Genomic DNA, 23546 nt, shown 5'->3' with positions numbered 1-23546 from the left:
ATAGGTAAAGTTGCAATACGCTGCTGCACGATACCGAAACCTGAACCGTCACCAACAATTAGCCTGCGTAAATAATGCATGAGGTTCAAGTCAAAGTTGGAGGTTGCAGGGTGTATGGTTAGCAAAGAAATGTGTATTTGTAGGATATGCAGCAACAAAAAATGGATACCGTTGTTATCATCCTCCAACCAAACGAATCTTTGTTACTTTGGATGTTGTATTTCATGAAGGTTCCATGTATATTTCATATGAGTCTGAACTTCAGGGGGAGTACCACAAGGAAATTCATACTCTTAAGTATGATGACGATATATCTGATACTGATGTATCTATTATTACTGTCCCGGATGATATAATCAATCAATCCGCTGATGAAGAAATTATAAGAGATGAAGAATTTTCAAGAGAAGAAACAAAAACATGAAATACAGTATCGGATCAGAATACTGAAATTCAAGAAGAATAGAGATCCTTAAGAGAAAATTGTACTTGGGATTATGTTAATTTTCCAGAATGAAGAAAGATTATAGGATGTCATTGGGTCTTCACGATTAAATACAAGGAAAATTGTGAGATTGAATGCTATAAGGCAAGATTAGTTGCTAAGGGATACAGCCAAACTTATGGGATAGATTATACTGAAACTTTTACTCCTATAGCTAAAATTAACACAGTAAGATTATTGTTATCTCTAGCTGCAAGCTTGGACTGGCCTTTACATCAGTTTGATGTAAAAATGCCTTTTTTGCATGGTGAATTATCTGAAAAGTGTACATGGAGATTCCGCCAGGTATTCCTATTTCTTCATCCCATAGTAAAAAGGTATGTAAGTTAAATAAATCATTGTATGGACTGAAACAATCCCCAAGATCATGGTTTGGAAGCTTTACCAAGTCTATGAGGAACTTTGGATATGTCATAGTAACTCTGATCATACTTTTTTCATAAAGAAAACTAAAGATAAAATTACAGCTCTCATCATATATGTGGATGACATGGTGGTGACAGGAAATGATCCAGAAGAGAGGAGATCTGTACAGAACTACTTATCTAAGGAATTTCAAATTAAAGACCTTGGTTCCCTAAAATACTTTCTTGGGATTGATATATTAAGGGAATTTTCTTGTCGCGTAGAAAATATATTATTGATTTATTACAAGAAGTAAGCATGTCAGCATGTCAACCAGTTCATACACCTATGGAAGAAAGGATGAAACTATATATTGAGCCTGATCAAGTACATGTTGATAAAGGAAGATATCAAAGACTTGTGAGAAGATTGATGTATCTATCACACACGAGGCCTGATATTTCTTATGCACTCAATGTTGTTAGCCAATTTATGCAAAATCCAGGAGAGCAACACATTGATGCAGTTATACGTATATTGCGGTATTTGAAGTCTGCTCCCGGAAAAGGAATTTTATTCTCTGAAAATGAAAATTGTCGAAGAATTGTGGCATATACAGATTCAGACTATGCAGGAGAAATAGATGGCAGACGCTCTACTTCGTGCTACTTTACCTTTGTGGAAGGTAACCTAGTTACATGGAGAAGCAAAAAACAAAATGTTGTTTCACATTCAAGTGCAGAAGCTGAATTTAGAGGTATGGAAAATGGTATCTGTGAAACTTTGTGGTTAAAGTTTCTTCTCAAGGATTTGAGGCTTCTTCCTAAAGAACCAATTCTTTTGTATTGTGATAATAAAGCTGCACGTGATATTGTATATAATCATGCATAACATGGTCGTACTAAACATGTGGAGATTGATAGATTTTTCATCAAAAAGAAGCTGGACAAGAAGATTATTGAGTTGTCTTCGATTTGTTCTGAAGATCAACTCTCTGACATCCTTACTCACTCAGTATCGAGTAAGCAGTACTTAAGTTTTCTGGACAAGTTGGGCATGTGTGATATCTATGCACCAACTGGGGGGGTGTATTTTATAGGATATATACTCACTTTATTTACAATATATTATTTCCTAGTTTATAGGTCTTTCCTATATTGAGAATATTGAGCTCTATATATACCATGAGTCGTGTAACCAATTGAGTAATCCAAAAATAAGAGATTCTTTCATCTTTATCTTTGAGTCATTGTTCGATGCAAAATGATGTTGGCATTACAGATTGGATATCCTCACAATGTGACGTATTGATCCAAAACCTTCCCCGATCTTGCTGCTTATATCCTCCACCTGATGCTTAATAACTCCATCCTTAGACTTTTTTTCTTGGCTTGTCTTTGTCCTATTCGGTTTTTAATTCATATTACTCACTCCCTTCCCCATCATCGTTACCATCACCATCCACTTGAATTCCATTCTTCATTACCACCACCTTATTCAGAGAGATTTTCTTCTGTAATTAACTTCATTGTCATTGTCTGAATTCATATATTGAATAGAAGAAGAAAAGGATTTCGACAAGTCATTACTTTGTTGTGTGGCTTCACGGATAGAAAACGGTACCTCTTTCATACGTTTTCACGATATATATACCAGCCTTAAAGATTGTGAAAACTACAGTCACACCCATTTTTAAGATTTTGGTCACTGTGAAACCCACCGACAAAAAAGTTCAGAGGCGCACCCATTTTAGTTAGAAAAATTATTCCCAAACCCATAATTCATGAAATTCTGTTTTGCTCTTTTCAAAAGAAAAACTACTTCTCCAATTCATTTTCTTCTTCCTCCCAACTCAAGCACCTGCTCCTGCTCCAATCAGTGATGATATGTTTACATATCTCCATTTATAGATCTCGTTTTAATCTTCCACCCGACTCAAGCACCTGCTCCTGCTTCAATCAGTGATGGTATGGTTACCTATCTCCATTTATAGATCTCGTTATAATCTGGCCGCCTTTTATTTTTAGCATTTTACAATTAAAATATGCTTAAATTGATTTGGTATAATCTCTAGGAAGTTTAGTAGCTTGATGAATTAAGAGAAAGTGATGGTGTTGAAGTCGATTGAGCTCTGGAAGAATAAGAAAAAGGTAAGATAATTTAGGGTTTTGTAAAAGATTGATATTTTGTGTGAAATCGATTTTAATCGATCAATTGTCAATGGGTTTGTTGTTAATTGAAGTAGAAATGGTTGTGAGAGGTTTAATTTTGTGGTGTGAATTTGAAATGAATTTGAGTATGTTATGATGCTCGATGTGATGATTTGAAGACTTTTAGAATCTCAGATTAATGGAAGAACAAGGAATAATAGGGAAATGGGAAATAGAGAGAAATTACTGGGGGGACTAAGTTTTTTTCTTCTTGGGATCTTCTTTAAGCTGTGTTTACGGGGAATCATTATATCCAACTGCTCATTAGCATTTGTTTTACTGACACAGTGAAAATGTTTTTCTTTTGGTTCTACTGAATAGCTTATTTTTGGTTCTAGAAATATGCATCACAACAAAAATGTGAAATGCATTTTGGTGATATTAAGAGCTCTGGTCCGATGTCTGCGTACTGAACAATGTATTTCGCATGTGTATAACTCTACCCACTGCACATGCCTTCACATATAATAATAACGTGTCTCTGTTGATGCCCAGTCATGGCTTTAATATTTATTTATTTTATGTCGTTGTGGCCTTGGTGGTACAACATGTAGAGCGTCACATGTTCTTTTCCTAGTTTGCTGGTATTCGGTTGTCTATTCACTTTACTGAAAAGAGGTTACTTTAGCATGTATTTTACTTACTGTCTATTGTTACGGAACAATATACATGGAAGAATGGGTGGACTTATTACACGACCCCGAGGAGGTGCTGCAGGAGGCCGTGGTTTTGGAGGTAGGGGACGTGGTCGTGGTAGAGGAGGTCGCAGTGAACCGGTGTCTGCAGATGCTCTCGATGCCGACCTGGAAAAGTATCACACAGAAGCAATGCAAATAAACTCAAAATGTTATTTCATGTCTAAGTTTTATGTTTCCCATATATGGAGGTTAATGCTGCATTTCCAAGTGTTCATATATTTTTACTGACGTGACTTCTTCGAGAGAAAGAGGAAAACATGTTGGAAAGAATATTCAGTATCTAGTTTTGTGTACTAGAGTGTCTTTGATTGTAGCCGATTATTATGTGATTTTATTGTTGTACTTAATTGATTGATGTCGGCTGAACTTAAATCTGTTTCTGTTAGCTTTCTGGTTTTGTCCAAGTTATGTTGTTGAGAAAATGGGTTGTCATATTGAGTACCATAAGTTGAGTTTGGATGGTGGTCGCTGTTATAAAAATAGGGAAAGCACGGATTACTGTTGTGCAATACAGGGAAAGAAAAGCACATAATATGTTATGCATTTATAAAAATAACTATACAATATGTTATGCATTTATAAAAATGGATGCATAATCTATTATGCATCTAGAAAATTTGTTGCATAAATTGTTATGCAGTTCAAAAAACGGTTGCATAACACGTTATGCAGCAACTTTTTTGTCACTATTAAAACCAACAAAAACAAAGACTGCATAACTTGTCATGCACCTACAATAATATCTGCATAACATGTTATGCAGTCGCGAAAATAGAGGCATAACTTGTTATGCATCCGAAAATACGGCTGCATAATGCATTATGCATCGAGAATATTATTGCACAATCTTTTATGCATCGAGAAAATATACATTATGTGTTTTTTTTTATGTACGCACTAATACAATGGCTACATAACTAGTTATAGATGCATAATTTGTTATGCAGTGGAGGTAATGGTTGCATAATTCGTTATGCGTCTGCATAATGCGTTATGCATCCTTTTTTGGTGGTTGCATAATGGTTATGTATCAAGTTTTCAAAAAATTTGCCTAAAATGATGATCACCTCCGATTTTTTCGTGAAAAACCAAAAATTGATATTGTTGTTTGTACTCGTTGTGTAGCTCTCTTAAAAAGATTTCCAGCGATATAAAATTTGTAAAATTCCAAGGCGTGGTTTTTTAGATATGTTATATCCAAGTTGCGTTGTCAATTATATCCCTGATGCATAACCTATTATGCAGACGTTTTTCAAAATTTCATATGATTATGAGTCACGGAAATAATTATGGGTGTCACGGTACCTAAAATTAATTGTGGGCCTGATAATGAGAATATTATTTTTTAGGGCATGCCCCTAATTTTCCCTTAAAGATTTATCTTTGCGTGGAGGTTTTGAAGTAGGAGCGGTCACATATTATTTTTCTTTCTTGATCTCTTTAATCCTGTAAAATAGAACATATACACAAAAATCAAATATAACGTTCATGGTCATGGTTAAGAGTCGTCATGATTTAAGTTGTTGACTATAAGGACTTCCAATTTAACCATGAAGACTTTATTGTTATGCCATTATGACTCTTGGAAAAAAATAATAAGTCTATCTCCCTTCTATACATTCCCGGCACCTTTTTTATACCTAAAAATAACTCTAGCTGTCGACAGGGCCGTCTTATAGGATTTGGGTACCGTAGGCGAACTAAAACTACGAGGCTTTTTTATAGGTCACTAATTTAGAGATAAAACTAGAATTATTTTATAGGACGAGATAAATTAAGTGACAATTTGGAACCAGGCGATGCGGCCGAAGGCCGCTTAATTTTTTTCAGAATTTTAATTAGATTTAGGTAATCAGCTTGTATTTTGTCAAAAAGTTCCCCGAAAGTTGCTTACTGATATCAAAAAATTAAGAAATCAGTAACGCTTATAGATGCTACATGGTATTTACTAATAATTATAACTGTTACAATTATCTGTAAAGTGATTAAACGCTTTATTGACAGTTATAAATGTTACAAACTAACCATAGCGAGAAGAAAAAAATTAAAAAATTGGGGCCCCTGATAATTTGGGGCTCTAGGCACCCGCCTATACTGCCTACCTCATAAGCCGGCCCTGGCTGTCGATAATAACTCCAGTTAATTTCCATTCCTTTTTCTGCCAGTTACGGGAATAATATCCCTTTCTTATCTCCATCACGCGTATGTGGCAGCTGAACACACTCCAACACGTTGCAATAATCATCCCAAACCGAGTAAAACATTCTACAGACGCATGCCAACCACAGAGAAACTCACGAAAGAAACCTATGTCCAGTGATATCGGGTGATCCTCCGTCTAACAATCCTCTTGATGGCACCAAAGCTACGAAGACAATTTCAGTCGTCTGTTCCACCTCTATTATGAACTGGATAAAACTCAACATGGATAGAGCAGCCAGAGGACACCGGGTTTTGCATGTGCAGGTTTCATTTGCAGGAATAAGGAATCGAGAATAGTTTTGGCATTGGCGTGACCACTAAGAATTACGACTGTGTTATCAGTTGAAACTTGGGCCATGCTACTGGCAATCAGAACTGCAACATAAATGCAATGGCCAAAAGTTCTTTTTGAGACGGATTCAGAGAAGCACCTTCGGCTCTCGAGCTCTCCTACTACACTGCCTTGGTATATATCAGAAATGATAGATGAAATAATAAAAAAAAATGTACCAAATTCCACTTTTTCCATGCAACACAACTATAAGGAAGGAAACCAATCGGCGGATGGCCTCGCGAACCACGCAGCAAATGGAAGTCAAGCTAACAAAAATCTGGGACAAGGCAGTCCCAAACTTCCTCAATTTGATTGTCCTAAAAGCAACTGCAGTGGTGCGAGTATAACCAAAGACCAAAGAGGGAAAAAAAGATCAAATTTTGGGTTTAGTATGGTGTGTGACGCTACGGTGGAAAGACTAAATTTGGTCAGACGTACATTATACGTTCGCCTGGTGTGGGGCGTAGACTATACCAACGCCTGATTGGGTAGATCCTAAAAAAAAAAAAAATGAAAGAAGTGGGGCGGAGGTATAAAGCCCGCCCCACTAAAATGGTTTTGAAAACAAAGAATGGGGCGGGGGTATAATGCCCGCCCCATACAAAATAATAATAAAAAAAAAAATGGGGCGTAGACTTTGCGTACGCCCCATGTGGAGCGTAGACTATACCAACGCCTGATGTGGGGCGTGGAATATATGTCCGCCTGATGTGGGACGTGCACTATATGTCCGCCTGGTGGTGGGGCGCGAAGTATACCAACGCTCGACTATATTTGGGTTTAATCTTGGTCCCAGACCAAATATACTCTGGGTTTTAGTCGTTGATCAAAATTTGATCGATAATACGTTCCACTACGTCTGTTCAAAAGACCAAATATTTGGGTTTACTCTCCCACTGTGGACGCTCTAAACGACTCCATCGATACCAAATACCCAAATGTAATCGCTATCTACTTAATAATGAAGGAGAAAGAAAAAAAAAAAAATGTTACGAAAATATAAAGAAAGATAAAAAGGCATAGGGCCACCAAAATATCAGGACCTGTACTGCTGAAGAGACATCGTTCTTGTGTTATAGTCCATAACTCCACAGTCTGTGGTAGGCTGGTAGCCCACACCCACGCTCATCTTTTAAAATCGTATATTTTCCTTGAAAAAATTATGAAAAAAATATTGTATCTGCACAGTGTGCAACTCCCCGAAGTACATGTGCACATGCACAGAATACAATTATGGCAAAAGCAAGTAGCCTGGATCCTCCAGGAGGTGAAGTGGATCCCCAATGTTTCATACAAATAGCAGTATTGCAAATATGGTGTGACCATATATCGTGGATCCTCCAAGAGGTACCATGGAATTGCTATATATGTTTTATACATAGCAGTACTGCAAATCAAGTAGAGACCAGATACAGCATCAGATGGATTCTCCAGGAGGTTTAAGAAAAGGCTCGTGGACAGAAGCAGAAGACAATCTTCTTCGAAAATGTATAGAAAAATATGGCGAAGGAAAATGGCATCAAGTTCCTATTAGAGCAGGTACTATCATGTTTCTCTAATTTTCCCCTCTACTTATAATAAGTGTAATCGAGAATGCAAACATATTTAACAAAACTGTAAGTACTATTTGCAGGTATAAATCGATGCCGTAAAAGTTGTAGACTTCGTTGGTTGAATTATCTGCGGCCTTGTATCAAACGAGGACAGTTTGAACCGGATGAAGTAGATCTTATTGGCAGAATGCACAAGCTCTTAGGCAACAGGCAACTAACTAAACTGGAAATCTCTTTCCGGCCCTTAAACATCTGACAGTTTATTTGCTATCTATTCAGCCAGTTTTCTTTTCTTTTTCTCATGTTGATTATGATCCAAATGTTCAAATTTTAGATGGATAATGATTGCTGGTAGACTCCCGGGAAGAACCGCAAATGATGTCAAGAACTTCTGGAACACTCACTTCAATAACAAAAGACATATTTCATCAGATCAAATTAGGGGAGTTGGCGGTACCAGAATTCGCACCTTGGGAAAAGCTAGTAGTACTGCTACTATAGTCATAAAACCTCAAGCAATAAACTTTTCAAGAAATTCTTCATGGATGAGCAGGAAGATTAACATGGAGCAGCAGATTGTTCAAAAACGACATCATTCAGCTATAGATTGTTCTGGTAAGGTATTAGTACTACCATCAATTGAGTACTCCTTCGGAGACGAAGCCGGTTCGTGGTGCGAAAATAATATTATGGACTCTTTCACTAATGGGTCTTCTTTGTTTACCAAATTTTGTGTTAACGATGGAGATGATATTAATCAAACTATGGTACCAGCTGCTATCATTGATGAAGGAGAAGACAAGATCAATAATAATACTGTTGGTGAGGGGAAAAGTACTACTTGTACAACTGCTGGTAGTAGTACTGCTGGTACTGTGGATACTTTCGATGATGATTTCTTTTTGGAAGAACGCATTTGGGGTTTGTTGGGCCCTAACTGTAATTTTTTTCGATTGAAAATCAAGCCAAGCTTTCACGTTTCTCCTAGCTGGAACCCATCGCCGATTTATCAGAGAACTAAGGTTTCCGGGAATAGAAACGCATTTTCTTCTCTCAGTATTCACAAGCGTATTTCATTGGAAGAATAAACTACCTATTTATAGTAAAAAAAAATGAAATTACAATAATCGGATTCAAGAGGGAACTGGGAAAAAAAAGGAAGAATTTTCATTATCGACAAAAAAAAAAAAAAAAAAAAAAAAAAAGACCGACTGGTTTTGGCACCAAATGCTTTTACACCTTGCTATACACACCTTGCATCCTCAATTACAAAATACAATTTCTATGTTGTTTCTGGCTACAACCAAGCCTTCTTGACATTTTCATTTTTTTTACTTACTGCTAGAAACAATTGTTAAATTAATAATAGAACAAAAAATATTGCAAGCTCACAACCAAACTGTGACCAGAAAGAATAATGATATACCAAACACCTAAAAAATCAAAAGGGAAAAAAATGGAAATCCAAACAAACATGGAAGGAGAACTGGGAAAACCTGGTAACAGTCCGTGAACCATGAAAACTCAGCTTCTTTGGGAGCAGAAGCAGCTAAAAAGGCACTGCTGTCCCCTCACGCCTAATACAATATTTAGCATCCCTTCATTAAAAAGAAACACAAAAAAAATTAGATTTCATTTCATGAAATAAAACGCTAATGTTGGCTCATCTTGAAGATACTACACCAACTTTTAAACAATTAAGTGTTGCCAAATTAAATTTTCTCTTGGTCACTTGGAATCTATGTCCAATACCAAACTAGTTCTCTAGCACTGAGATTACAAACTATGTTTACGGAGTAAGTCCCAGTTTTAGAAACCACATTGAAACTATAAACCTAATGTAGCCACAGAACCAAGAAAATGAAAGAGAGATCCTTACAGATTGGCAAGCATGCCTTCTCCCCATCTGCTTGCAGGAGCCAAAAAGAAATTTGAAAGATATAGGAGACTTCAAAACAATTGAAGTGCCATTTTAAGCTTGTTCTGCTTCCATTTCGGTAACTTATAGAAAGCATCCTTTGCCATGCCGAATTTCTCCCTGAACTCTTCTGAAGAGAGATATGTCTATACATTCACCAAATTTGCATATTATCAGGGAAAAATCTATAATAATGTATTGTTTATATGAATCAGTCTATCTATAAGATGAAGGAAACTACTATACTAAGATGTATCTTCAAATTGTGTTTACCTCTCGCTTGGTTACATCAATATCTGTAACAGGATCTGTTGAAAACACTTTCAGACGTTCATATGGGTATATAGGAAGTCCTTCCTCGTCCTCAGCTTCATCCTCTTTCACATCTTCCTGAATAGTTAGGGCTTCTATTCTACTACTCATTGAATTGGAGGTTGGTTCTGATTTTGGAGTCTCAGGGCTCGCTTCATCCAGGGCAAACAAATAAACACAATTATATTTCTATCTACAAGCCTTTGAAACATGTCAAGTGCTTTTTCTTTTTCTTTTTTTTTTAATTGAAAGGTAAGAATATCAACCAACTCTTACGTTTAGGCTTAGGAATTCTGGATGGAGCACTTGCTGGTGATGGTGGTGCTGGTTGCTCAAATGAAGCTGTGAGAGCTGCTATGGCCGCTGATCTTGAAGCCAACTTTGCTGCATCCAGCTTTGCCGAATCAGGGGTAACGGACTTTGGATAGATCTTTCTAACCATTGGAGGCGGAGTAGAGAGATTTCTGGCATTAGGGCTCTCAAATGTAGCAGCAAGTGCATTAAAAGCTGGAGACCTGCCTCTAACACGGACTCTGTCTGGACTAAAAGACATGCTTCTGGATCGCTGTGATTTGTCTGGAACACTTGATCTTCCACCATATGATGCTGGAGGTCTCCTCTTGGGCTTCTGGCGTACCAAATCGCAGATGAGAATCATATAGTTTGTTACATAATCTAATTAAGGGAAACCAAAACAATGATGAAAAAAGTGCAAGGATGTGAGTCTAGAGTATATAAAAGGTGAAGCTCTTCTTACATCTGGGGTTGGAGCAACTCCATTTTTCATGATCGAATACTTCCTCTGAAATGAGTTTCCATGCATCTGTATGAAAAGAGATGTTAGAAAAATAAAATATTTAGATGATTGCTGTAACCCCTATTATTGAATTTCACAATCACTTACAGCCGATTTGGCGGAGTCCCAGGTGAAGAAACGTGTGAAGAAAGATGGTTCAAACCCTTCCATTACAATAAATATTGGAGCATCACGAGATAACTTTTCAAGGAGAACATCTTGCTCGATAAATTTCTGTGTTGAAAGACAAGAATAAATAAAAAAGCAAAGATACAGAAACTCAAATGAAGAAAAACATAACCAATTCAGACTTTAGATAGCTTTTAATTCAAGAAAAACATACCTCTGCAATGGTCAAAGCTTGAGTTTTACTCTTAGATTCAACCTGTTGCCCGATCCAAACAAATACGTCTGAATGGCAATCTAGGATGAATATATCTTCAGTCATCAGATCATCCTGGGAAAAGTTGTATATCTCTGACACCTGTAATGTAAAACAACAAGCAAAACCAGATTTTTATTTGACATGTTCTCTAATTTAGCCAAGGCGATGGAGTAAGAAAAAAAAAACAAATATACAAACCTTAAGATTGCCTTCAGTCCAAGAGTGTTCACCAATAATTTGATCAATTAAAACCAACTATGTTAGATCAATGTAGTAAAGAAGAAAAAAAAATTAAAATGTAACAAACGTCAGAGACAATAGATGAAGGTTACAATGAAAAATATAGAAATTAAACTGGTCAATACCTTTTGAGAAAGAGCATGAAAATAGATGAGGATCACTTTCTGCATCCCTTGTAATTTTCTGTCCAGGGAATTCAAGTTTGCCTCCAAGCAACTCCCAGAATTGATCAGTTTCTGTGCCCTCTTTCTGTGGTTTTGACTGAAGATTTGGCTGTGGATGGACAAAATAGCGTGTATTACTTATATAATTGGATTGAGAAGCAAGAAAGTGACTGTACATCACCAACTCAGATATCGAAATTGGCAATGTTATCACCAATTAGGGAAGTATATCTTGTTCACAAACCTTTACTATATCTAGCTGTCTCTCTACAAGCTCATGGTCATCTGCCGTAGTAAGGTTCCCGGACCATGTAAAGACTGTGGAACCGCTATGTAATATGTAACAGTAACAAGAGTTTAATGATGAAGCCACCTGAATGAAAGAAGAAAAAGTTAAAGTGGCTTTTTAAATGAAATAAGTACATCTTTTATCTTTTATTTACAGAAAAAAGTCACTTGAGTGGGGGAATTTATATTAAATGTGCATAAACAACTAACTAGATACTAGATGCAAACTGCAAATAAGGTACATATCAAAGATAAATGTTCAGATAACACATGAAGAAACTAAGAACATGAGAATGGATATTCAATCCCAGGTCAGAAAGCCCCAAAGGCATCCTAAATCATATGGTTCACATATCCAGGGGTTTGATTGTCAGAATGTCAGTAAGGTGTCAGGAACCGCTAACCCATCAAGAGTTAGTTGGGAATCAACATTATAAACAGCATCTTAGAGTTTGAAGTCCAACGATATCCGGTTACCCTCGGTAAGGGGATAGATAGTCCTGGTTGAAAATCAGCCCTTGGATCACAATCCAAGGAAGAAAAATCTTTGCAAAATATTGCATTATGAAGAACCATCAAATGCAAAATAACAGATGATGTCCCGAAAAAACCTCTGACATAACAAAAGGTGGTACTAGTGTATTACTGAATTTTTCACCTACTACTTCCTGGAAACCGAGAAAGTTAATGCTTTCTACTAAAACATAAACTTAATCTCTCTATCGAAATCATAATTTGGTCAATAGAAAAAAGTAAGAAAGGAACTAGAAGTACCGGTGCAACTTGAATAGCCTGCATGTTCTCAGGTCCAGAACCTTGAACGCGAAATAGTGCAACCCCATCTTCTGAATATGTCTCATCAGCTACTCCGTTCTCCGCAATGTAATTCTTATACCCAGAACTAACCCCACCCTGTAAGTGTGGCGTACATTTTTGTTTAGAAATCAATGAAGACATTTTTATTTCATAAATGGGCCCATTTATGCAAGACCTGCGGGCAAATTTGTTCCCGCATAAACAATTTAGATAACAAACCTTGAACACGACAAAGCTCTGAAAGATCGAAAAAAACTGAATGGGTTCGTTTCCTTCGAAGATACGAGCCTGTGCATAGATAATGAAAGGTATATCACAAATAGAGACACATAACTGATGTCTAAGAAAAAATAACATAACTTAGTACCACTAACAAACTAACAACTGACCAGGGAATACAAACACTATATTGAACTAATAAAATCGATCCTAAGTTTCATTTCATCTCATAATTTCACACCAGACATGATTATTTCGAGATTTGAGACTGCAGCAACGAGGCGCGGGTAGTCAACAAGGTTTTCCCTTCCAAGCTTAACTTAATCTTGTCACTGATTGGTTCAATCATATTCACTCAATGATCTTGTTTATCCACCTTATCCTCATGGATAATACCTTTAAAACCATAACAAAGCAGAGTAATACCTGTGCTGCCTGAGACTTCAAAGCTTCAACCATCTTGCTTGCCAGTGATATTGCTGCAGTTCTCTCCTCCTGTATCAGTAAGAGATGCATTGTAATTCGAAAATAATATCACAATCTTCCATATATAGCTATTTTTCTTCCAATGAAAGATGACCTGCAGTCAAATATGACTTCAATTGCCTAGAAACGTTTACCTCAACACTCTGCTTCCCGAACCAAGTACCAATGAGGATCTCCTCTTTATCTTCGCCTGGATATGAGTATTGAAAGATATAACAATCTCCACTATAAAACTTGGACTGTTCGGCAGATGGTATGAGAGTCTTTTCCTGGCCATTTATACGCCAAACCTGTGCATCCAAACTGGAGACCATAATTAGCACTTGAAATGTGGCATATTGAGAAAGCATTTTTTATGCTTTATTTGTATACAACTGGAAAGACTATCAACATTCACTTCTTCCACACAAGTTTAAGCTACGAAAGACGTATTAAGCTATAACAGCACCTGAAGATTTCCAGTGCAATCAATATATGGCTGAGGTTCTTCTTTTGCAGGAGCAGCCTTTAGAAGGCCCTTAACATTAAATCCTTGGCGCTTTAAGAGTGCTACAAAATATGTGTAAACAAAAAATAATTAAAATCTAGACTAAGAGGTTTCGTTAGATAAAGCGAGATTGGAAATTCACATGCATAATAATTACCCACCAGCAACTTTGCCTCTACCATCCTCAGATACAGTTACATCATTTGTTTGAGGCCATGAATCAAACTTCGATCGAAAAACAACTGTTTCAAATCCTTCAATAACACGGATAACGTGAGCTTTTGGTCGGTCGGGGCCACGAACCAACTCCTGCATAGCGAAAATCAGTATAGGATAACAAGCTTAGGAAGAATATAATATAGAAGTAGCTAAGCACTTTAAAGGAACAAAGGCATTACTTCAACAGCTGTACTGCCAGTTTTTCGATCATCCAGAGAGGTATTCCTTCCCGTCCACACAAATACTTCTATACCACAATCTAAAATGTAGCAATGATTTGTGTCTAACAACTCTCTTGTCAAAGGATCAGCATCAACAGGTTCTGTCTGCCCTTTGGTGATGCTGAAAAGAAAAAAAAATCTTGTTAGACACAAGAACAAATATCCAAATTGTTAATTCTCAATTGAATTTGCTGTCAAAAATAATTCTATAAGAAAAAGAGTTCTTAATTTACAGTTGTAACTCCAGGGAGTTGCAATATTCAAATTAATGGCACTCTTAATTGATTCGAATTCACTCTTCATTCCAGAAAAGTTATTCAGAACCATTTTATTAGAAGAAAAAAAAAGAGAACAGGTATCAATTATTATAATATTCCTACTGAGAAGTTTTAGCAGAACAAAAAAATTCTACCACAAAGCTTGCTATCATGAAAAATAATAGATTCTACTAGTTTTCCATGGAAACTATGCTACAAAAGGTAGTTTGCATAATACATCAAAGGTGTACCCAGTAAAAGAACTCACCGGAGAAGCTTAGGTGAAGAAGCTTCCACAGTTTTATCATCTTCAGAGACAGTTTTTCTTGGAAGTGGAGCAAAGCCACCAAAAAATCCCCAGAATTCTCCAGTTTCAGCATCAGACATCAACCTCCCGTCCTCTATATAAAGGAACCATGAATATAAATTAAATCTCTGCTGGTTCATAGAAAAGAATCACGGTTAGTTTGAAGTTCAATAACCACTTACCAATAGCAGCTACCTCACATTTCCCATCGTGATAAGTATCTTTAATGTGCTGGACAACTTCTAAAGCTTTAGCCCTCTCTTGAATGGATGAGTTAGAACCATTAAATTGAAAGATTTTAGACTTGGTGTCTAAAATAAAAATGTCATCGTGATTGAGTGTTGATCTTGCAAAAGCAACCTAAAGCAAAACAGAGACAAGGTATCCCGCAAATTCATATAAATGTGAAGCAGAAAAGAAACTTTTAAACAGGTAAGTAATCTGTGGAAAATGAAGTTACCTCTTTAACGTGGACAACATGCTTTCCTTTGCTAACATATAGGCGGGTTTCATGTTCCTCGGGCTGAACGTGCTTGAACCCAGATGAAGCACCACCTGCTTGGGGGATGATACATGGTTTAAAATATGATAGAAATTGAGCGGTTTCATGGCCCTGCACCTCCCGATACTGGACAGCACGTCCTCCTAGGGCAGCATCTAGTTCAACTGTCTTCATGGCTGCAGTACCAGCTTCGTCCTATTTGACAAAAAAAAAACCAATAATGCAACTCAGTTTATTCAATTTACTTTGCAGGCAAAATCCTCATACAGAGTCTTGTAATGAACCTCAGTTTATTCAATTTATTTTGCAGACAAAATCCTTATACAGTGTCTTGTAATGCGCCGTGGAGGTTATCCATGGGTTAGCTCAACTGCGATTTGAAGGTGCTTTCCTAACATTCAGCTCATCTTACCAAAAAAACTTCCAAATCGAGAACTTCTAACCCTATCAACACTTTGCTTACCCATGAAATGTAACGAAGATTGTTCACTTTTTGACAAGGTTGGAAATTTAGAATGATATATCTTTTCGTGATCTATGAGGTGAAAAGAATAACCACCACCAAAAACAAGATCCACATCCCACAGAATAGAAGGACTTTTTATAAGCGTATGTGAGGATCTCAGAGATGTTAACATATGAGCAGGTCACAAAATCTTTAGAAAGTTAGGAATAACCAAATAGACAACTAACCTGACTCGTATCTTTCCCTTGCCAATAATGGATATCATGCCGAAATGCACCACTTTTCAAGGCAGTTGTCTGCACAAAAGGATGACAGATTGTTTAAGCTTCATGAAGGAAAGAAGCATTCAAGATACTAGGGATGAGAGTATATATGGTAATCTTAAACTGAGTAACTTAATAATCCAAACCATTTTGACAAGAAGGATAAATTTCATAAAGACAGTGGTTTAACAGAATTCCTATTCCATACAAACATCTGCATGGATAAACATTACATTAAAGGAAGTTGTTCTCAATCATCCTGCATAATATACTACATGCAAAAGCTTTCTTACAAGTGTGAACAACCAGCACATTGTTATCTAAGGGAGTGTCAAACTATCGGTGAAAAGAGAATTAAGTAACCAAACCTAATTGCCAGTTATCAAGAAAAGCATACTCTGTGTATAATGTAACTCAGCGCGAAAGAAAATTCTAATGATAAAAGGGGATCTACATAAATGAGAAAAAATAGCTACTTACATACTAGACAAGTGAGAAAAAAAGGATAATAATAAAAAAAAAATATCGTACATATATCCATGTTAATTCTGTATATAAAAATAAAAACTTTAATACGAGATGAAGCATAATTAAGACCGAAAAAGATATGTCTTTTAAATATTGCCAATTGAAAATACCTTCAGAATAATGTATGAATCTCCTGTGAAGAACTTCCCATGGGACGATGTGGGAACAGGAACGGGGTGGAAGTTCTCAATGCGCCAGATCTCCATTCCACTATATCTATGTCAAGGAAACTACAGAAGTGTGCCATTTCAAAATAAATCAACAAAAACACCAAGTCATACATGTAAGTTCATATCCTAAAACAAAAGCTATGAAAGAGGGACACTGGTCCTAACTTAAGCACCATGACACATTTTTGAAATTTCTGGTACCTGACATGCCATCTACTACTTCCGTAAAACAGAACAGTTAACTATTTTGTCAAATATGAATTCTTTCTAGTATTTGGCTTCAGATATTAGTAAGGTAACTTATAAGTTATATTATATATGCTGCTGCTACAGCCTACAGTCCCCATTAACCAATTCAGACAACTTTAATTCCTTCTGACATGACCTCAGAACATCCCAGAATAGGGTTCATTTGATAAATTTGATTTGCTCAAAAAGTTACTGCTACCTAGCTCTTGGTAGTCTTAAAAGAAAAATGTTGGTATTGAAGTAGTTCATAATGTAAAGGATACGCTTTTTGCCCAGCTCCCTGGAAAGCTGGGTCTAAATCCCTCATAGAAACAGCCATACTGTTGTTCTTTTGATCAAATGAATTATTTCCTGCCTTCCTTGCCTCGGCGAGGGAACCAGAGGTAACCTGTTAAACAATGTACAAAGATAAAACAAATTAACTACTGTTAGAAAGCAATAATGTACAGTTCAGTTCTGTTAACTTCATACTAGAATCTTTATAATATACACTTCACTTCTGTCTTCTAATTCCTATCATCTGAAGTAGTAATTCATAGCCTAAGTTCTAAATATGATTCACTATCCAAAATTCCTTATACATCTTTTTAGTTTCAAGCACTTTTTATATGTTGATACTTCCGTAATAAATCCTAACCCAAAGTTCCAACGACAAAGTGAGTATTGAGCATTTGATCGTATACTCAGATTTCTACTCCAACAAAGCTGAAGATTATGTAATGAAAAAATGGTGCCTCATCTTCCAATTTCGATCACTGGTAAAATGGGACAAATCTTTCACTAAAATGCTACAATCAATTGTACCACAAAGATATGCTGCAATCAATATCTCACAACAGCAAATAATGACTACAAAAAAAAAGAAAAAAAGCATATACAGAGCAGACATGAGAACAATTAAGACGGAGATCAACAATAGTGATCTAGAAAAGCTCCCCGGTCAATGAATACAATAACAGAACAGGTCCTAAATCTAGGTCTCAATATCGAAATCATGAATTTGTTATACTTCATACCAAAATGAATTCGATCGAACTTAGTTGAAAATCTATAAATTTCTCACATGATTTAATTAAAAAACATCAATGTCAAACATCAAAATAAAATCAACATAGGTATCTTCAATACAGAAAATCCTACACAAATCCAAAAAAAAATGCATCAAAATCTGTGCAGACATAAAATCTAACTCAAATTTATAAAAACAAAAGTCCCCCATTCAATGAAACAAAATCTCAAACACACACCAATCATAAAACATCTGAGGAAAAAACAAAATTCTCTTTCCATTACGATTGAATCTCAACATTTGAACCCTGAATTAAGATTTCGATTAGGCATACATACCTCCCGAGGAAAAACAAATTCCTTCATCTCTCAAAAATTGAGTCAAATGTTTCCAAAGAAAAAAAAATAAATTCCTTCAAACCAAACCAAAATGACAACCAGATCGATCCCTAAAACTATTTATTTAGAGTAAAAACATTAAAAAAATAATCAAATCATTTTTTTTAACCTCGAACCATAAATTTGTCGAGTTTTATCTATCCACCTAACTAAACAATTAAAAAAAAACACAATAATTATAAAATAAAATAAATCCTTGGTATCATTATCAAAAAAAGACATACCTCCTCGTGATTGAATTAGTCTTCTTCCAACAGAGAGAACCCTAGAAGATTTGAAAGAGTTGAGGAGAAAGAGGCGTGGCTATCACTATTGGAAAGCCAAAAATGGGATGAGGAGAGACGGAAATGAACTATTATTCACTGTAATTCTCACACAACAAAAAATTTGTTCTTTTTCTTAATTTGTATTTTTTTTACACTTTTTCTGTAAAAAATCGAGAAAAATTCAATCTATTTTTTTTTTAACCTGTTCAGGTAAAAATTGTTTTTTTTTATGTCTTACAATTAGTTTTTGTGGTTGTATTTAATTTTTAAGGTTTATATACAGCGGGGTTTTCGGTTTCTCTCTCTAGAAATTAGAAAGTGTTGTTGGAACAAGGGATTAGTTTTTCTCTCTAGAGGAAAGGAAAATTTGTTCTTTTAGCCTGTAAGAGGAAAGGACGGTCACCGGCCATGATTGTGCTTTCTTTTGGTCTTGGGGACCAAAAATAAAAGTTTAAATGACGGAAAGCACAGGCTGAAGTTTGTGGGACCAATTACTATTTCGTAGGTTTTATTTGACTGTTGTTGTTGATGTTATGATGTTTTTTCATGGGTCCGTTCCGTAACACTGTATTCAATGTTACCCCCACAGAGGTTGGAGGTGAGAACTTCTTGGGAAGAATAGAGAATTGGGATAATAGACATCCCCACGTTTTTCTTTTTATTAGGCACCCACGAAATGATTATAAATGCCTACACCTTATGAAAATGTCCATAAGACTGCTAGGGGGTTCCTATGAAATGAACAAATCTTTGCTTCCACTATGGACTCAACAAACTTGAAAAACAGATGGACAACCCAATAAATTTGATGATTTGTGGAGTGCAGTCGTAGATTATCTGCGCGCTTAATGTACAATCGCGCGGACCAATAGAATCTGCGGGAGAATCTTCTTCAACTGCTAGAGGCTTTTCCACAACCGCCCATTACAATTCTGTTTTCCAACAATTATTTTACTACTTCTTTATTCACTTTATCCTATTTTATCTCATTTTATTTTATTTTATCTGACCTAAATATAATATTTTATATTTTAACTCCATCCTACAAAATATTTTATGTTAAAAAGAAATAGTAGTGGGACCCTTGAAAACCAAATCTATTCATTTTACTCTGATTTACCATAGTGCAAAAACGTGTTTGTTCATCCATGTGGCTCAAGAAAAAAAAAATATTTGTTGATTATCATAGGAACTGCCCTTATGGTTCAGAGAAGAAATATCTCGAGCCGAAATAGTCAGACAAATTCGAATTAGATAATCTTTAGTGATGCTTCTTCAAAGAAAGAAGAGTCTTTATGGGCTATGTTTTTATCCTTTACTCGGTGAACAATGAGACTTTTATTCACATCTCAGCATGGTCATAGTGGACATCTTCGGCATTTCATGCAAAATCAAAAGTATTGCTAAAGTTTTCTACATGGTTAAACGAAACATTTTTTCAAGCATGTCTATAATAAAAGCAAATACAATTAACATGGCTAGCAAGGATTCTTCTTGGAGTGTGGAAAACACCATATAAGAAGCCTCCACGATTTTGGAAAAATTATCTCAAACGCAGGTTAAGTATATAAATAGAAAGCATAACTCAGTTGCGGACTACATAGTTAAAGAAACTCAAATAAAAAATCTTCGGCATTTGTCATCCCATCTCCAACAAAAATCTAGTGTTATTTTCCAATGTTTTCGATAAAAACAAGCTTGTAAATTTATTGTACTATATTTTCTAGTTAATATTTTGTTACTTTCCACTAAAAAAAGTTAGGCTCGGGATAGAAACCTAATGTTATGATGGTATTTGGGCGATCAATGTTGTTTCTTTCATGGTATAAAAGTCTCCAGAAATCTCCTGTTACAGCGCACTATTTTATTTTATTTTGCAGTTGATCTCCTAGTTTTTATCAAGGTTTTTTCAAAGGAACTTATGAAATCTTAATGTAATCATAGAAATTTTTAGCAAATTTTTATGGACAAAATGTAAACTATGAGAAGTCCGATGTTGCTTTTAGTCCTAAAACTGGGTATAACATCAAGACTGAAATCACTAACATTCTCAATGTAGCTTATCTACTACTTCTATACTCCACTAACATTATCAATGTAGCTTATCTACTATTTCTATACGCCATTAACATTATCAACCAAATCATGTTCATTTTTTTTTCCACTTCAAATGCGTCAATGAATTGGAAACAAAATAATATAAATATTTGTAACCAATATGCCCATTAAATTTCCCGTTTGATTAATGATGGGTATTCATAAATTTTGCAATTATTATCATCACAACCATAAACATGGTCCAGTTCTTGGTTGTGATACTGCTAGATCAAAATTGTTCGAGCAGCACACGAACAAAAAAATTCGTGTAGTTCAGATTTATTTTTCTTGGACAAAAAAAAATCATTTAGGATTTTATTTTGGGGCATCAAATTCTCATGGTCAGCCCTGATTATAAAGTTTGATAACTTAACTTTGATTTCTAAGTTTGTGCGGAGAATGTTGGATCATCTTAATGCTTTTGTGGTTCATGTCCTTAAACACAAGTATTATGCAAAATATAATGTTATTTCTGATGAGCTCAATACCAATGGATCTTAGATATGAAAAGTGTTTGTCAGGGTCTTGATGTGGTTAAAACCAACTATTGCTGGGAAATTGGAGATGGGAAGAAACATAAAAAATTGGAGGGACCATTGAGTCCTTACTTTTGATTCCCATCGTCCTTCTCAGTTTGCTTCTAATTTTATCTCTATTATTAATCAATTAGTTGAGAATAATACTAAGTGGTGGAACACAAACATACTGAATGGTTAATTGATCCTAATATTATTCAGCAAATTTGCAGAAGGGAAAATTAGGCTAAGGCCCAATCCATGAATAACCCATAATATGAGGCCCCTAGTTAAAAAAAGTTTAAATCTAGGCCCCAAATTATTAAAAGACATTGATACCCTTATGCATATTGTCAAGTCCATAATTAAATAAAATTTAAATTTAGGCCCAAAATTATTAAAATATAATGTGATGATATTCCCACCACCTCCGACCACCACAGCCACCGCCAACCACCTCCGACAACCACCGCCACCAACCACCTCCGACCACCACCGCCTCCGGCCACCACCAACAGCCTCGGACCACCGCCAACCACCCCCGCCGTCGCCGACCACCACCACCACCTACGACCACATGCATATTGCAAGTGTATCCGGAAGCTACACATGCATAAAAATTACACATTCATGTTATGTATTCAAAAGTGTGTAACGAGAAGTTACACATGCATATGGCATGTGTATCCCAAAGTTACACATGGCATGTGTAATAAGAAGTGACACATACATATGACATGTGTATCCACAAGTTACACATGCACATGGCATGTATAGCCAACAGTTACACATCAGAAAAAAAAATATACAAAAAAGATATGTATTGCTTTAATATTCATTTACAATAATTTTTTTGTTTATCTATTAATTGGTTGTTATTGAATACAATAAACGAGTTAGAATACTAAATATGTAAAACGAAATCTTAGAAATGAGCCACGAAATCCTCTAATTGAGATTGTTCATTCCCTTCTTGTCTTCCTCATTACAAAATGCTTCCATATCTACAATAAAATAAACATCCAAGAAATTAGATTGGATGAACAAAAAGAATGAAATAATATTATTGAACAACTACAAGAGTAATTAGGAGTTACACATGCATATGTCTAGTGTAAATTGGAGTTACACATGTGTCTCATTAGTGTAACTAGGAGTTACACATGCGTCTGACTGGTACAATGAGAGTTACAAATTCATAACCTTTATATCCCATCAATTAGCAAGTGTAACTAGAAACTACACATCTAATTGGCATGTGTAACTGGTAGCTACACATCTTATTAGCAGCATGTGTAACTAATAGTTACGCTTGCATCTCACTTGTGTAATTAAGAGTTACACATGTATCTAATCAGTCTAATAATCAGTATTATCCTACCTTTTTACAAGCAAATATACATGGGATGAACTACAAAGATATACATGGGAGGGGATTAACACAAGCAGAAAAACAACTCAGAGAGAAATTCTTTCTACAGAATGGTGGTTTTCTATTAAAATAGTAAATAGGCTCACATGAAGGTGACATAGCAAAAGCTACTACCTGTCCAACCATTCTGTAATCTGGAGACAATGCATCATTATTATACCTTGTCTGAGGCATGTAATTGAGATATAAATGTGGTTTTCAAGAATTATTATCTCATATGAAGGAAAAATGATTAAGTCAACAGGGTTAGCTTTTACCTCTGAGGTGGCAACGACACACTATTCCCAGAAATATGAATCTCATGCTTCTTATGAAACAATGCATCACGCTGAAAATTGCAACAAAGTAGTCAGTACCAGACAATACAAGATCCCTAAAATTTTCAAAGTGAAAACCAAAATCTGAATCTAAAAGCAATGAAAGAAGACAGAGATGGAAGGAATTCAGCACCAGAAACAACCACTACTCAAAGTTCTGGTTCTAATTCTACTTTTTCTTCCTTTTTTTACCACAGTATCATTAGATTTCACTCTGAATATAGCAAAATCATCAGCACCTTCCTAGTGTAATTGGTAGTTACACATGCATTTTCCTAGTGTAACTAAGAGTTACACATGCATTTTCCTAATGTAACTGAAAGTTACAGATGCTTAATTTGACAATATCCTCGCCTACACTCCCATATATGT

General features: G+C 35.7%; 2 protein-coding genes across 3 annotated transcripts; one reads left to right on the top strand and one right to left on the bottom strand.

The window, feature by feature from the left end:
* Positions 1-7715: 7715 nt before the first annotated feature.
* Positions 7716-9052, top strand: LOC113299292 (myb-related protein 308-like). The gene is made up of 3 exons (XM_026548295.1): positions 7716-7833; positions 7928-8057; positions 8182-9052. Exons 1-3 carry the CDS (start codon positions 7716-7718, stop codon positions 8933-8935), a joined length of 1002 nt encoding a protein of 333 aa, XP_026404080.1. The 3' UTR covers positions 8936-9052.
* A 10-nt stretch (positions 9053-9062) lies between these two features.
* On the bottom strand, positions 9063-19103 carry LOC113299291 (villin-4-like). 2 transcript variants are annotated; one of them, XM_026548294.1, is made up of 24 exons: positions 18772-19103; positions 17404-17528; positions 16832-16931; positions 16158-16226; positions 15423-15659; positions 15145-15322; positions 14924-15056; positions 14357-14519; positions 14120-14267; positions 13920-14020; positions 13606-13761; positions 13412-13480; positions 12986-13054; positions 12725-12862; positions 11907-12035; positions 11624-11771; positions 11457-11467; positions 11217-11357; positions 10982-11107; positions 10835-10900; positions 10354-10705; positions 10039-10229; positions 9727-9911; positions 9063-9445 (listed from the first exon to the last, which is right to left on the bottom strand). In XM_026548294.1, the coding sequence occupies exons 2-23, from the start codon at positions 17457-17459 to the stop codon at positions 9798-9800; spliced, it is 2895 nt and encodes a 964-aa protein (XP_026404079.1). In that variant the 5' UTR covers positions 17460-17528; positions 18772-19103; the 3' UTR covers positions 9063-9445; positions 9727-9797. The 2 variants fall into 2 exon arrangements, with proteins under 2 accessions (XP_026404079.1, XP_026404078.1); XM_026548293.1 differs by lacking the exon at positions 18772-19103 and adding an exon at positions 18488-18631.
* Between the last annotated feature and the right edge of the window lie 4443 nt (positions 19104-23546).

Source organism: Papaver somniferum, chromosome 7, assembly GCF_003573695.1.
Source record: "Papaver somniferum cultivar HN1 chromosome 7, ASM357369v1, whole genome shotgun sequence".
NCBI classification, from domain to species: Eukaryota; Viridiplantae; Streptophyta; class Magnoliopsida; order Ranunculales; family Papaveraceae; genus Papaver; species Papaver somniferum.
This window is presented reverse-complemented; position numbering and strand designations above follow the sequence as displayed.